The 15,910-nt window shown below is 37.4% G+C and overlaps 2 protein-coding genes across 3 annotated transcripts in view; one reads left to right on the top strand and one right to left on the bottom strand.

Moving 5' to 3' along the window:
- Positions 1 to 10,225, top strand: part of LOC306850267 (arf-GAP with SH3 domain, ANK repeat and PH domain-containing protein 2-like) — a 59,432-nt gene extending 49,207 nt beyond the window's left edge. Inside the window, exons 20-28 of the mRNA XM_079385804.1 lie at positions 370 to 437; positions 545 to 652; positions 1,492 to 1,720; positions 2,605 to 2,751; positions 5,116 to 5,236; positions 5,609 to 5,694; positions 5,791 to 5,870; positions 6,901 to 7,014; positions 7,878 to 10,225. Coding sequence (XP_079241930.1) covers positions 370 to 437; positions 545 to 652; positions 1,492 to 1,720; positions 2,605 to 2,751; positions 5,116 to 5,236; positions 5,609 to 5,694; positions 5,791 to 5,870; positions 6,901 to 7,014; positions 7,878 to 7,952 — 1,028 coding nt within the window. The 3' untranslated portion in view covers positions 7,953 to 10,225. The remainder of the gene's footprint in view (positions 1 to 369; positions 438 to 544; positions 653 to 1,491; positions 1,721 to 2,604; positions 2,752 to 5,115; positions 5,237 to 5,608; positions 5,695 to 5,790; positions 5,871 to 6,900; positions 7,015 to 7,877) is intronic.
- Positions 10,029 to 15,216, bottom strand: LOC306850270 (integrin beta-1-binding protein 1-like). 2 transcript variants are annotated; one of them, XM_079385811.1, is made up of 7 exons: positions 15,092 to 15,216; positions 13,597 to 13,726; positions 13,336 to 13,414; positions 13,124 to 13,254; positions 12,815 to 12,907; positions 12,419 to 12,568; positions 10,029 to 10,942 (listed from the first exon to the last, which is right to left on the bottom strand). In XM_079385811.1, exons 2-7 carry the CDS (start codon positions 13,666 to 13,668, stop codon positions 10,871 to 10,873), a joined length of 597 nt encoding a protein of 198 aa, XP_079241937.1. In that variant the 5' UTR covers positions 13,669 to 13,726; positions 15,092 to 15,216; the 3' UTR covers positions 10,029 to 10,870. The 2 variants fall into 2 exon arrangements, with proteins under 2 accessions (XP_079241937.1, XP_079241936.1); XM_079385810.1 differs by having other exon boundaries at positions 10,236 to 10,942; positions 13,124 to 13,278.
- Between the last annotated feature and the right edge of the window lie 694 nt (positions 15,217 to 15,910).

Raw genomic sequence — 15,910 nt, 5'->3', positions numbered from 1 at the left:
TTCTTATTTTGACTGCTGGGAGAATCGTTTGGTGATTGGAGAGGGTTTGTAATTCTGTTGTTGTCCTGTTATTAAAAATCTGTCCACCAACAATGGGAAGTAAAGATAACACAGCCATATGTGGCCTAGTGGTTGTATGTGGGAAGGTGAATCTGTGCCAGGGAATCTCCTCTCTCAGATCCCTGCCAGCGTCTATTGTGAGCATGCTGTCTGGATAGACTTGGCTTTGTCTTGTCTGTAAAATAAAATAAAATCCAATAAAGGAAGCCAAAAGTACAGAATATGGTGGGAAAATGCGAAGGACGTTCTTATCTTTCCAGGCTTATAAAATGTATCATATCAATGCATTTTGTTTCTGTGTGCGTTTAGCTAATGAGGCTGGAGAGACGCCACTTGACATCGCCAGAAGACTCAAACACCTGCAGTGTGAGGAACTGGTGAGCCGTCATATCATATATACAGCATCCTTGTGGATTAATATGAGCGACAACTGGCCTAGCTGCTAAGAACTGTTGGTTTAATATGATATATGTCGGTCTGTTAGCTGAACCAGGCACTTGCAGGGAAGTTCAACGCTCATGTGCATGTGGAGTACGAGTGGAGACTTCAGCATGAAGACCTGGATGAGAGTGATGAAGATCTGGATGAGAAGGTGAGGAAGAACTCAGAGACTTCAGAGAATCAAATGTCTTTGTTGCATTAGATCATGCCTTATGACTACTGTGTGTGTAGATATTTAATAAAATATGTAGATATTTACTAATAGATTATGCTTAATTTAGTGTGTGTAGATATTTAGTAATATTTAATACATAATAACTTTTTAGATTAAACGGTTATTGTAGCAGGGTGGATTAAAAATATAGTAAAAAAAAACAAGTTAAAAATAATCATGGAATCTTTTCAAAATTGTTTTTGGGTTAATGAACACAAGAAAGTATTATATTTTATTATTTTCATTTATATACACTAATAAGAGATTGAAATATAGAGCAATATTTGAGGAATGTAAACAAATCAGTTTTTAATCATGTTTTTTTTTTTTTTTTGAATGTGGATTTAATTTATACTTCAAATTCAAATGAAAATAAAACCAAAAAATATTTAAAGATATAAAGTGAAATGGTTTGCACTTTATATTACAGTGCGTGTATTACATGCACTTACCTAAGAAAGTACTGGTAATATAATGTAACTATGGGCTAGGGTTAGGTTCAGGGTTAGTACCTAGTTATTGTAATTACTATAATAAGTACATAGTATGTGGCTGTAAAATAAAGTGCTACCGCAAAATGTATAGTTTCTAGTCTTTTCATTTGGACCATTTGAACTGATTCGTTGGTTCAAAATGCAGTGATTCAGTGATTTTTGCGACTGACCAAATAAATAGTGCATTATAATAATCTCAATAATGATTTTTTTTTGTATGGCCTGCAAAATCGCTGCAAATATTTGATGTGAATATTCAGTGTGTTTACATTGTGTCTATAGTCCAGTCCTCACCGGCGGGACGAGAGGCCCATCAGCTGCTACACACCGGGCAGTAATTCCTTTCAGCCCAGTCCGGCCAGCCTGGCACGAGACGCACGAGACATGGTCAAAGACAAGCAGCGGTTTGTGCCCAATCTGGTCAACAACGAGACCTATGGAACCATCATTAACACCAACTCACCGGTCGCCCTGTCCACCTCCGCTCCACCTCTGCCACCCCGAAATTTAGGTACTGCATATTTCATTCAGCTCACGATGAAAGGAAAAACAATGATTAAGGGCTGAGGGCAGAAATAGAAGTTACATTACATTAATGATACAAAAAAATAAAACAGGAAAATCCAAACACTGTAACCAAATGGATGGCATAAAAATAAATATAATTATTAATTAATATAAAAGTATATATTAAAATATAAAATATATGCAAAATGCCCAGCATAAATTTGAACTCCAGTACTTACATACATAAATGCATAAAGTTAATAAGGCTGTTTGACCCTGTATGCTTATCATTCAGGCCACAATATGCTGCTGTAATTTTAGCCTCACAGATGTCAGGTCTCAAAATGGCAGAAATCTCATTTGACCTGTTCTTGAATCCTCACTCAGTTCCACTGTAGAGCTCCATGGCAACGGCCGTGTGAAGATGCTGACCTATATGAGCACTCCCAGAGTCTCTGGACAGGGAGCTGCTCTGAGCAGCAGGTGTCACGTGCAAATGCTCTCAGGACTGTTTAGAAGGCCTTACAGGTCTGTTAAGATGACATAAGCTAGAGACTTTGTCCGTCAGAGTTGAACTCGGATTAAAAAGACCTGATTGCTGTATTAGAACAAGATGTTTTTCTCTCTGTTGGGACTGTGAACAGAGTCCCATAGATCTTTTCACTCAAACCTTAGACTTCACAATGACCTGCATTCTTAAGACACTAATGAAATTAGGTGCATAATGGAGCTCTGCTGGTCTGGAGCAGCTCCAAGGTCCAGAAAAAGAGACATAGCAGAGCTTTCTCGTCATCTAGTAAACAAAAGCGCTGTCCTGTAGACCATTCTGAAGTCACTCTCTTTGAATCTGACATGTAGTCGCTCTTTCTTCTCCTCTCCTTCCCACAGTTCAGCCGTCTGGTCTTGCTGGAATGGCTCAGGGTTCTCCCGGTTGGAAACCTGGCTCCCTAGACCTGACCGGCAGGCAGCGATCTTCCTCTGACCCCCCCAACATGCATCCTCCAGCGCCCCCCTTACGGGGCACATCCACTTCCCGTGAGTTGGCTATAAATGAATGAGTGGGTGAAGCTTTGCTCCAGGCCAGTGATTCAGTTTCACATGGCGCTTTGTGTTTGGATTTAGATTAAGGCCGGATTGTTGTTTGATTGATCCTGGATCAGCTTTTTGTAATGTCATGACATGACAGCATCTTACCGCATGAATATTAATAAAATTTTTGTCTTTTGCGAATTCACCATACTTAACTGTCCGTTCACTTTAATATTAATATTCATGAACCAATGGCAGGTGCAGAAATTCTGGTCTGCTGAAAGGCTGTTAATGACCCATGCCTGATTTCCCCCAAAAAAATTCAAGACGAGTGCACTCTTTCATTTATTGCACTGTCATACACTGTCTTTCATTCATTTTATGTCTGTTAAAGGATTACAGATCAGTAGATGATCTAATGTGTCTTTTTGTTTTTGCAATTCAGGATCAAAAACTTTGAAATATCATGATGTTAAAAAAAAAGAGCCAACAAGTACGGTGTCCGAGAGAGCTCAACGCGCTGCAACTTCAGAAAACACATGCAAATAGAAAAAGCACCAGCAAATCAAGAAAACATCTTCATCAGTTTGACAGCAGGTGGTGCAAATGTTCACAACCAAAATAATTTTATTTGCAGTGCGTTTCTTTGTTTGGTTGTGTTGTGAGCATTTGCAGCATGTGCGTTGTAAAATCGAGGAAGTTGTTTTCTTTATTTGCAGGTGTTTTTTCTATTTGCAGCGCGTTGAGCTCTCTCGGACACCGTAAACAAGCATATTTAATATCAGTATATTTTAAATGTATTTTATATTTTAAATGTTCTATACAGTGAATATCAATTATTCTAGTTATGCTCAGTGCTATGATATTTATTCAGCTATTAATCAACTGTATAAAAACTATTAAAGCCGACAATAATATCAGTATCTTTAATTTGTTTTATATGTATCAACCATGTTTTGATTAGATTGGCCAAAAAAGGGGAAAACTAGAAATATCAAGAAATATAGGAATGATAGTTTCCCTATAAAAGAAATAGAATTTCATAAAATATTAAAATTAACAATAATATAATTATGATAATGATGGTATTTTTTATTAAAGTATATACTTTATTGGGTTTTCTTATTTGAAAACAAAGCATCAAAATAAAACATACATGTTCTCAGCATTTAAAAACAACACAGACCAAACAAAACAAAGGCTAAGTATTTATTATTAATAATAAAAATATACATATTTTAAAAACAAAATGTGTTCAAAATCAGTTTCAATGTGACCCTGGACCACAAAACTAGTCTGAAGTTGCTGGGGTATATTTGTAGCAATAGCCAAAAATACATTTATGGGTCAAAATTATTGATTTTTTCATGCCAGAAATCATTAGGATATTAAGTAAAGATAATGTTCCATGAAGATATTTTGTAAATTTCCTACTGTAAATATATCAAAACTTCATTTTTGGTTAGTAATATGCATTGCTAAGAACTTAATTTGGACTTTAAAGGTTATTTTCTCAATATTTAGATTTTTTTTTGTTTTTTTTTTTTGCACCCTCAGATTCCAGATTTTCAAAAAGTTGTATCTTGGCCGAATATTGTCCTATCATAACAAACCATACATCAATGGAAAGCTTATTTATTCAGCTTTCAGATGTTGTATAAGTCTCAATTTCGAAACAATTGGGGAAGGGGGAAGGGGAAGTGGTGTGTGGCCAAGTATGGTGACCCATACTCGGAATTTGTGCTCTTCATTTAACCTATCCAAGTATACACACAGTAGTGAACATACACCCGGAGCAGTGGGCAGCCATTGCTGCGGCGCCCGGGGAGCAGTTGGGGGTTCGGTGCCTTGCTCAAAGGTCTCACCTCAGTCATGGTATTGAGGGTGGAGAGAGTGTTGGTTATTCACTCCACGACTGCCCTTACACTTGAAACTGGTTTTGTGGTCCAGGGTCACATGTTTTATTTATATTTATATATATATATATATATATATATATATATATATATATATATATATATATATATATATATATATATATATATATATATATATATATATATATATATATATATATATATATACTTTTTTTTAATGTATAATGTATACATATTATTATTATTATTATTATTATTAAAAATAATATTGTTATTAAAAGTATTTATTTTATTTGTAATTAATTAAACATACAAAAATACTTTTTTTTAAGTCTTTATCCAGAAATGAAGAAAGACTGAAAGGTCAAGGAAATTCAGGTGTGGGCATCCTGGTACCAATAATGTTGCACAAAAATATTGAAACGTCTGTGAAATTTCTTGTTTTAGTAGTTGTGAGGATCTTTAATGCAGCTATTTGATGATTTCTGTGCAGTTCTTGTGCCCAGCGGAGCTCCCCATCCTGCGTCTAAAACTGGCAGTATGATGGAGACCATGACGATACAACCCAAACCCGGACAGGGGCCTCCTGGTCAGAACATCAACCGGGCTACAAGGTCAGAATACTAAACAACCCGTGACCACATGAACACACGTGTGTACATATTCACTCTGACGGTTCTGCCCTAAAAAAACAATAGCCGCTATTAGCTGCTAGTCCTTGCATAGAACTTTCTGTGTTTGGCGAGTCTGACTCCAGTAAAAGGTGAGTGTGTCCTTATCTGAACACAGAGGTGGAAAACGCCTGTAGGGAAATGCTGCTTTACCAGGTCATTAATTCCTATTCAAGTCCTCATTCACGCACACAGTGCCAGAGGACCAGACAAGTAGGGCACTCAGATTACTAATGGTGTTACCAGCATGACCCGAGTCGAAATATCGTAGCCAGAAACCTACACAATACTCACATCTGTTCTTGTTGGTTGCAGCACGGACAAAACCTTCAGTAAAAGCACACTGATGCGCTCCGGATCCATCGAGAGACCAGGTAGATGTCAGAGAAACCATGTTGACTGTAAGTTGATGTTGCTTTAATAAAAGCCTAGCGGCCATTGTTGTTGTGATTAATGCAAAGCTAATTGTGATGTCACTTCCTGTTTTTGTGGAACAGCTAAAGAAGTTCCCGGAGGCCCCCAAAACACCGCTGGCCAAACTCTGCCTGCTACACACATGCCCAGGAAAACTTACCTGGTATGTTCAGCCACAAAACGAATAGTGAATCTAGTCAGTTCTTGAAGGAATCATCCATTATGGCATCCAAATCAGTGGCGTAGCGGACGGGCACACAGGGCACGCACTGTGGAGGGGCCCCGCGATAACCTCTCTGTGTCAGGTTGCGTCGAAAAACGTTGATCATGTATCAATGATAGCCAGATATTATCAAAAGCATCAAATACTGGCAAATTTAAGAGCATTTGGCATTTCCAATTAATGTAGGCATGTTACGCTCTTAATATTGTTATTATTAGGTTACTTTTATTATTAATTTGCCCCGTAATAATTTCATAGCTTATACTAAACGGTGGCATGACACACTGTGAGGATAATAAAAGATTAGGCTATTAGCTTGCTTCTCAATGATTTTTTTTTTTTAAAAAGGTCTTTCAAAACAGGTTTATTATACAATGAATTACAGGCCTATAATTAAAATGAACACTGCAGTCATCATTGAAAATTAAGAGCAACTTTATTTCAAGCACCGACTTTGACAAAAATGAGAGGAACTGTATTTTGTGTTAAACGGTTGTTTTTTTTAATGTTTAGGCCACAAGAGAAATTAAGGGAGTAAATTAAACCGCTATATAGATGTTTTTCCTGAACAATGAAGTCACACCTGACTCTTAAGCGGAAGGTTGCTTTGCATTTTCCGGTCTCCCGTGTTTCTAGACAAATTAGCGTATATTCTAAACTGATAATCTAAACCTATTGAAATATTTTTAAAAAGCACATGGCTCCATAGCACCATCATTTCAGTGTCGTAATGACCGTCATTTTTCAGTACTTCACTCCTCAAAGTATAAGTGTGTGTAGAATACACGAAGCTGTCGATGTTAGCTACGTTAAAAATAGATGGACACTATTTTAATGGGTTCCTATGGAGCCTGGAACAGATTTGCGCTAGGCCACTGATCCAAATATGATCAAATGAAGCACATTTAGCATGTATTTGACACTAACTGACATGTTCTTGTTTCCATACCGGATCGGTGTGTGGTAACAGAGGCCGAAGCGTGTGAAGGCCATGTATAACTGTGTAGCTGATAACCCAGATGAGCTGACGTTCTCTGAGGGAGAGGTGATCGTGGTGGATGGTGAGGAGGACCAGGAGTGGTGGGTGAGTGTCCTGACCTCACTTCAGCTGTGTTGATGACGCACACTTCACTTTCAAATATAAGGAGCGAGGGAACCTGAGAGGAAAATTTAGTTGACCATATTTCCCTTCTTGTGACTGGCTGGTTGTTAATAAGTAAACTCAGTGAGGGTTCAGTGTCTCTGGCTGAGTACAGACCAGCTGCTTGTTTTCCACCAAATTACCTTCATTTCCACTGGCTGTGTTTTAGTCATTCATTCTCCACAGAGGCTCATCGGTGGCACAGCCAAATCCCCAAATCTGTGTTCCTGTGCTATTTACATGCTTCAGTGGGTTCAAGCTGCATTTCTATTTCAGTTTTTTTGACAGTTGTTAAGAATTCTGTTGTAAAAAAAAATATTTTTGCTGTTATGATAGGACAGTGTAGGGATGACAGGAAGCCAAGTGGGAGAGAGACAGGGGGCGGAATCCTCGAGCCGGGATTCGAACTTGGGATGCCTGTAACGCAATGGTGCACTGCCAACAAGGCTATCGCCACTGGTCCTGATTTCATATTTGACAAGTGTTGATAAATAGATTTGAGTTGAGTTTTATTTTATGGAGACTAAGCTTCCACTAAGAATTGAATAGAGATGGTAAATGTGAGCGTGTAAAAAAACAATGTTTTTATAAGTTAAATTCAGTGTTATTTTAGTATTATTTATATACTTATCGTTTATACACTATTTATTATTTTTTATTGCATTTTTTATTATATTAAAATTTAATTTTTGATCTTTGTCATATTTTTTTGTAATTTTACTAGTCTATTTTGCTTATTTATAAATATAAATTGGCGCTGAGTTTGAGGAACATTTCTAACATACTTTCTCCTGATTGTTTTGTAGCTGGGTCACATTGAGGGAGAGCCAATGAGAAGAGGAGCGTTTCCTGTCACATTTGTGCAGTTCATCATGGACTGAAGTTCAGAGATCATAGACACTGAGTTGGACCGACGACGGCACTTCTCTGCTTCTGTGTAGCCTCACTGATCATCATCATCGTCGTCGTCCCCTTTGTCGTGAGGCTTGTGTCTTCACTGAGCTTCTAAAATCCCTGGCTCTCACCTGGCTTGAGCGACTCGGGAATATAACTGCTTTCTAGGCTTTTTGTTTTTGGTTTGTGGATCAGATATGATTCAATAAATGCACTTTTAACCTAATTTATCATGACCACAATTCTAATGACAAATGTCACCAAAATGAAGGTTTTACTCTGAGATCATTGGCATCCTTATTCCTTTTAGATAGACGGCTCTACAGCATACATATGTTTTTGAAGTACACAGATCTGTGAATATGGTCTTATTTGCCCACATTCCATGATTGGCAAGGAAAGACAGAAGGATATTCAGAGAATCACTGACTTTTGAGGACTCTGTTGGAAAAGAGCTTCGTCAACGGTGCTAAACCAGGAATATGCTACGAGAGCCGCCTGCCCCAGTGCTGAGTGTATAAATAGGCCTCCCATCGCTCACACATGGGAAATATCTCAAGTGCACTGTGGAGGAGAGAGACAGAGAATCGGACAGACACAAGAGTGCTTTGTGCTGGCTGAGGGACATGGGACGTGGAGACTGAATGAAAAGTAATCTTGACCCTGTGCCTGCTGGGAGATTTGAGCGGCATGACAGTCTGCATTCTGTGGCCTCCAGAGAGAGCAACAGAGCATCAAGGAGGTTTATTTCTGTATAGATATTTATAATTCGGAGCTGTCCTTCTGTGTTCTTGATTTAGATGCTCTTATTGATTTGAACGATCTTTTGCAGACCTTCCTTCAGTGTTCCTTCAGCCCCCCCTCCCCTCCCTCCCTCCCTCCCAAAAAAGACAATTTCATCACTTTCGTGTCATTCTAAACCTGTATGAGTTATTTATTCTGTGGAACACAAAATGTATTTTGAAGAATGTGGGAACCAAACAATATTGGAGCCTATGAAAATAACTTATTTTGAAAAATAATCTCATTTTGTGTTTCAAATAAAGTCATACTGGTTTGGAATGAGGGAGAGTAAAGGACAGAATTTACATTTAAATTGTTAGTCACTGAAAATCATCTGTGGTTCTCATATCCCATTCAGATTAAATATGCTGTGTCAAGACATGCCAAGCCAGTTTTATGAGAACCAAACTTGATAAACAAATGATGTTAAGCTTGGCACATGTCCAAATGCAAGTTTGCATGAGACTTGTGGTCAGAGGGTCTTATTGAGTGAATAACATTTTTACCCATATGGTGTTTTAGTCCCAACATATGGGTTCTGGGAACTTAACAGTTTAGCTCAAAAATGTACAATATCGTTCTTGTCTTTTTTAGAACTTGACAGGTTTGTTGTCATTATTGGAAAACGCACCCTAGACATTTTTAAATATTCATCCAGGTCGGTTCTGTGGAAGATAAAAAAAGGTTTGAAATATGAAGGTAAGCAAATGACAGCATTTTCATTTTTGGGTGAACTATCCTTTTAAGATGCTCTTCCCTTTCTTCAGTGTCCCTTTCAAAACCGTAACATTGCATAGTGTTTTTACTTCGAGATCTCCAAAACCTAGTCATTTATAACAGATTCCAAGGTGTCAGGTTGAGATACAAATGATGCATTTCCACCAACCAGCAGGATGTTCCCAGAGTCTCCCAGCTTTGGTTGGCCAGATGGGCGTTCCCTGCACCAGTAATAACTCTGCATCTCTCTAATTGTATTCCAGAGGAAATTAACATTTTCATTTTCCCTCGCAACACTTCTCTTAATCCTTTCTAAAGCTTTGAAATGCTCATCCATCTTTGTGTGCAGGAGTAATGCAGCAGAGCGTTTTGTGTCATGAGTGTTTGATGTGGTTGCAGAGCAACTTAATAGAGTCTGTTATGTAACGTTTAATTACAGTCATGTTAGTCTTGATTGAGCTCGGACCAGAGTGGCCTGTAACTCAGGCAGTGCTGGGATGTGTTCAGCTCACTGTATACGGTCGGCACCTGGCCAGCTGTGATTGTAGATAAATGTAGACTTTGCTTTGTGCATATTTAATTGTAAACAGAAAGCTAAACTGAATGTTTTGATGTATTGTTAGATAAGACTGTTACAGTACACTTTTAACTAAGATGAAAACAACCTCTATTCACCCGTTTACCATAAACGTCATTGATGCTAATATATAAATATGCATATATGTACAAATAAATGGGAAAACTGGAATTAAAAACCTACAAAATGAATTTCTTGATCATGTGTTGTATTATTTGGGTAGTTTAAGCAAAATGTGCCATTTTTGTTGTTATTAAACAGGATATTATTAACAGGAAAGCACTGACATCTAGTGGAAACAAGGGGAAAATGCATTACGTTCGCATTAATTTATTGTACCGTATCAACTGATCCCACCTGGAGGACGACAAAAGAGGGGCATGAACATATAAAGGATGCAAAGGGTTTGGGTTTTACAGCATCTTTGTGTTCACACTGACATTAAAGTACCACGGTTTACACAAATCCCACTAGAGCCTAACAAATCCCAGATTCACTGGCCCATAGTGGGAAATGTGCTCTGAGGTTACTGTATATTTACATTAAATAAGATTAAATTAGGTTACAAAAATAGACGCAGCTCAAACTGGCCTTTTGGGTTGTGGTGGGTCTGTTAAGAGAAGAGGATGATGGGACTAATGTATATGGTGTAAACGTGGTCGAGATGGCTGCCCTTTGGTGCTGAACAAAGAGCGATCAGCTGTATTACCATTTATCAAAGTGAGACAGATTCCAGCATTTCTGTCAGATGCTTTTAAAAAGGGCACCTTCTCCTCCTCCTGAAGGAATGAGTGAGGGTGGAAGAACAGGAACACTCCCAAACAGATCTCAGGACTTCTCTGAGGCCAGGGCACAGTCGAAGGAGGTGGACAGTACTTTACAGATGGCCTGGGCTTGTTCCTGTAGAGCACAAATCCTGTGTTACATTTACAGAACAGCACAGATGAACAAAGACAGGTGGAGTCTTCTATACACACTGCAATTCAAAAGTTTGGGTCAGTTTTTGAACAAAATTAATACTTGTATTCAGAAAGGATGTGCTAAATTGATAAAAAAAAGTGAAAGCAATAACATGTTACGTAAGATTTCTATTTGAAATAAATGCTGTTTTTCACAAAAATATTAAGCAGCACAACTTTTTCAACATTCATAATAATAACAAATGTTTCGAGCCCCGAATTAGCATATGTGACAGTGGACCACAAAACCAGTCACAAGTATCACAGGTATATTTGTAGCAATAGCCAACAGTACATTGTATTGGGTCAAAATGACTCTTCTTCAAAATTATTTTTCTTTTAAACCAAAAATCATTAGGATATTAAGTAAAGATCACGTGCCATGAAGATATTTTGTAAATTTCCTACTGCAAATATATCAAAACTTAATTTTTGATTAGTAATATGCATTTCTTAGGACTTTATTCGGACAATTTTAAAGGCGATTTTCTCAAATTTATTTTTTTTTGCACCCTCAGATTCCAAATATTGTCCTATTTATTTTATTTTATTTATTCAGCTTTCAGATGATGTATAAATCTCAAAATTGTTGAGAAAAACGGACCCTTATGGTTTTGTGTTCCAGGGACACATAATATGATTTCTGAAGGATCATGTGACATTGATGGCAAAGCTGAATTTTCAGCATCATTACTCCAGTCTGCAATGTTACAATTTAAAATATATTCAATTTGTAAAAAATGTCAAATGTAATATTTCACAATATTACTGTTTATTGTATTTTTCAGAAAATAAATGCCTTAGTGAGCATAAAAAAATTATTTAAAAAAACAAAAATAAGCTTACCAAACCCAAACATTTGAAAGGTAGTGGAGTGTATAATATGGTATGTTTATAGTATAAATATCAATATAAAAGACATACAATATATGTAATACGTATGTAAAATAGTCAGTTTCAGTAGATGTCCGACTGAAAAATTCATCATCACTCAGTTAAAATAAATTTATTCAAAATAAAGGAGTAAAATACGTCAATAATGCATTGTCATTGTATATAAATATAAAAAGTTGTATATAGATGAATATTAACATCAGTATTCCTTATTAATTTGATTAAAAAACATGCAACTTTACTACTTTTTTTACTTTTAGATTTTTTATTTTTTTACCCTAATCAGTTGAAATAAAATTGGTTAAAATAGCCTTTTGGTCTAAATAATGGTTCCTCCATTTAAAAAAATTAATAAAAAAAAAAAAAATATATATATATATATATATATATATATATATATATATTTACTTTATCCCCCATTTCAGAGCAAATACACAAATTCTGAAATACTGAATACTGTTTTCTGCTACGCTGTCAATATCTAGGCCTATCATACTTGACGCTTCCTGTCTTGAGGTCTTACCGCACTGCTGCACTGATACACCCAGATGCTGCACTCCTGCTGCTCTACATCTGTGGTCTTCAGGGCGAGCAGGTTTTTTCCAGAACCCAGACCATCATCATAGCAAAGCATACGTACAATCAGGTAGAGCGGGTGACGGTGAAGCACATCCTGAGAAGACAGGGAATCAATAGCAAATCAGATACTGAGAGAAACACAGCCATGCCATTATTTCAGTGTACAGCACTGTGAAATTATGAGTGGGTAATGTTCTGCTTCAGTTCCACAGAATTATTATTCTTTTGTGATTACGAATCTAAATGCTTTCATACGCTCCTATATTTGATGTATAAAAAAAGAGCCAAATCTCTCATGCGAACACTAAAAGTTGACACTGGGTCAGGTGAATGAACTCACACACTGGTCCAATGAGGCCACTTTAACTCCATGCTTGGACACTCCCAGAATCATCTCCTCATCTCCAGGCACAAACGGCAGTTTTCCATCTTGCTTTAAAGTGAATGCATGAGATATAACCAAAGTTTTTATACCATTTCAAAATCAATGCATAATATTATGATAACTATTTAATTTCTGCTTTATAATCAGTGTAAAAAAATCTTGTATGGCCTAAGGGTGAGTACATTTTCAGCAAATGTCCATTTTTTGGGTGCGCTATTCTTTTCAGAGGGTGACATCTAATCGTCTGCTTTTGTAGATCCTTACCTGAGCTGCATCGATGTAGTTGATCAAGTCTAGAGGCTCCTGAAGGGTTTTGCTCATCTCAAACTGCAGCTTCTCGATGGCTCCCACATACTTGACTCTGAACTCAGCACAGGTGTCAGACACGGCGTTACCTGAGGGTTCAACAAGGTCAGGAACTAGTCAGGGTCACAAATGTACACGCATGAGTTTCTAATGTTTCAGTGAGGACTAACTTGAGCTCTTGGTGGAGTCTGTATCAAGACTGGCGACTGTGCTTGACCTAGACAGGCCTCCCAAACTGGAATCTACTGACTGGATAAAGGGAGATTTGAGTTTCTCGTGACCTTTGTGGAAAACAGAACTCAGCAGACAGAATGGCTGAATTCCAATTACAATGTAATCTATTCTTTCTATATCTCATAGAAATGTGCAAATGGAAATTCAGCCTATATTTGTTTAAGACGTATGTACTTAATGACTGCTGGTAAACCAACCTTGCTTTTAGTGCTGACCTCACTGCTCTGGGAGCTGCTGCTGCTGTGGCGCTTCTTGACCTTTCGAAACATCCTTCACCATGACGCCAGTGCTTCAGGTCTCCAGCTTACCAGCAGATGGCAACAGAGTCTGAGGAGATTAGCAGCATTAATACTACTGTAATTCATCAAAATCAGCTTAGAAACCCATAGTTTCCTGTAAAGATGGATTTTAATCAAAGACCCAACATTTAAACATCGTGATTATTTCAAGGTCCATACACTGTTTGATCAATGTTTTTTTTTTTCCTTTGGTAGATTTCCATTTGTATGTCAGGTACTAATTTTTGAAAGAATTTATGCTTAACAGTGTACAATTGTCACCAATGACACTAAAGAGAAGGTACTATATGCCAGCCAATGAAATATTTTAGAAAAGATCAAACATCGAAACAAATATGAAAAAAATCATGTTCTTCCAGGCCTTGAACTAAAAAAATAAGGTGGTATCTCAATTTTTTTTCTTGCAATTTTGAAAAAAAAGTTAATTTTGAGCAATAAAATCTGAATTGTGAGATACAGTATAAACTCAGAATTGCAAAATATAAAATTCAACGAATAAAAGTATGAATTGTGAGATAAAACGTTACAATCATTTTTTTTTTATATTGTGTGGCAGAAAAAAAAGAATGAGATGTCAACAGAATTCTGAGAAAAAAGGTAAAAAATTCAAGACATAAACACAGAATTAAGAGACTAATCGTGAGAAACTCAAATTTGAATAAATATCTCACAATTCTGACTTTTTTATTTATTTGAACCCGTGACAGAAACAGCTTCCATAGGAATCAGACTTTGAGATATTGTAAAATAAATAAATAAAATATTCCACAAACATAATAAAAGCAAATGGGTTTACAATAATACAACCGATTTATATATATTATATTTTCTGGCTAAAATTACTCTTATTCCTTCATTATAAAATCATATCGTAATACATCACATCATTCATTAAATCACTTTTTTCAATTCTTATCAGTTAAAAAACAGGTAAACTCAACAACACTAACTATTAGCCTAAAACTGTGCCCATGAGTGGAAACTGAGATCTGTCTCGGAGTAATGCACAACTAACAAGGTTCCTCATGTAGCATTTCTGTTCAGATATAACAGACATATTACGTGCAGAAAACACTGAGAAACATCATGGACGTGTTCTGGGGTTCAGGACACTCCACGAGCCCACGCCCCATAAAACAATGCTGCCAAACTTTGAGTAACTTTCTACGAGTCGCTCAGCTCGCGCTTTATGATTTCTTCAAGGCGCGAGCTCATTGTTAATAAGAACCCAGCGGAAAGTAACGGAAACCCGTTGCTAGGATAAACACTCAGCAGCACCCCACGTCTGACTTGACTAATACGAGCGCAAAGGGCTCTTCTTTGGTCGTTTATTGGCATCTCTACAATTAAATATGGAGAATTTGAACTTGGTAAACAAGCACACTGGGCATACCTCTATTTTGAGCTCACTATGCAGCAGTGTACGGCAGTAATGATTATTAATAGGTAGATTCATCAAAGCAGCGGTCGGCGGCTCTCTCTGTTTTGGCGTTGACACTTCACTTCCTGTACGGCTCCACCCAGCACTTCTTAAAGGGGACGCACCATAGTAAATGGCTGTGTTTACATTGGATTTAAGGGCTAGTTCATCTCAAAATGAAAATCCTGTCATTAATTACTCACCTTCATGTTGTTCCAAACCCGTAACTTCGGAACAAAATTAAGATATTATTGATGACATTGGAGAGCTCTCTGCATAGACAGCAAGGCAACTGAAATGTTCCAGACCCAGAAAGGTAGTAAGGACATCGGTAAAACAGTCCATGTGACATCAGTGGCTCAACTTAAATTTAGTGAAGCTACGTGAATACTTTTTGAGCACAAAGAAAACAAAAATAACAATTTATTTAACAATTCTTCTCCCCGAGTTACTGTCTTCTGTAATTTTGGAGGGTACCACGACGTACGCGTGCCTGAACGTTTTCATTGGAAAGTGCGCTCATGCATTGAGGTACTCTCCAAAATGGCGGAAGACAGTAACTCGGGGAGAAGAATTGTTGAATAAAGTTGTTATTTTGGGTTTCTTTGCACACAAAAAGCATTTTTGAGGGGGAAGTCGTGGCCTAATGGTTAGAGAGTCGGACTAGTAATCGAAAGGTTGCGAGTTCGAGCCCCCGGCCGGCAGGGATTGTAGGTGGGGGGAGGGAATGTCCAGCGCTCTCTCCACCCTCAATACCACGACTGAGGTGCCCTTGAGCAAGGCACCGAACCC

This window comes from Barbus barbus (genome assembly GCF_936440315.1).
Source record: "Barbus barbus genome assembly, chromosome: 30".
Lineage (NCBI taxonomy): Eukaryota > Metazoa > Chordata > Actinopteri > Cypriniformes > Cyprinidae > Barbus > Barbus barbus.
The sequence above is the reverse complement of the archived record's forward strand: the minus strand, read 5'-3'. Positions and strand labels throughout refer to the sequence as shown.

Coding starts and splice junctions, on each gene's coding strand:
- LOC306850270 (XM_079385810.1), bottom strand. CDS start 13,668: ATGTTTCGAAAGGTCAAGAAGCGCCACAGCAGCAGCAGCTCCCAGAGC. Junction 13,279..13,335: donor AGACTCCACCAAGAGCTCAA/GTTAGTCCTCAC, acceptor GACCCTGACTAG/TTCCTGACCTTGTTGAACCC. Junction 12,569..12,814: donor TGGCCTCATTGGACCAGTGT/GTGAGTTCATTC, acceptor CTGTCTTCTCAG/GATGTGCTTCACCGTCACCC.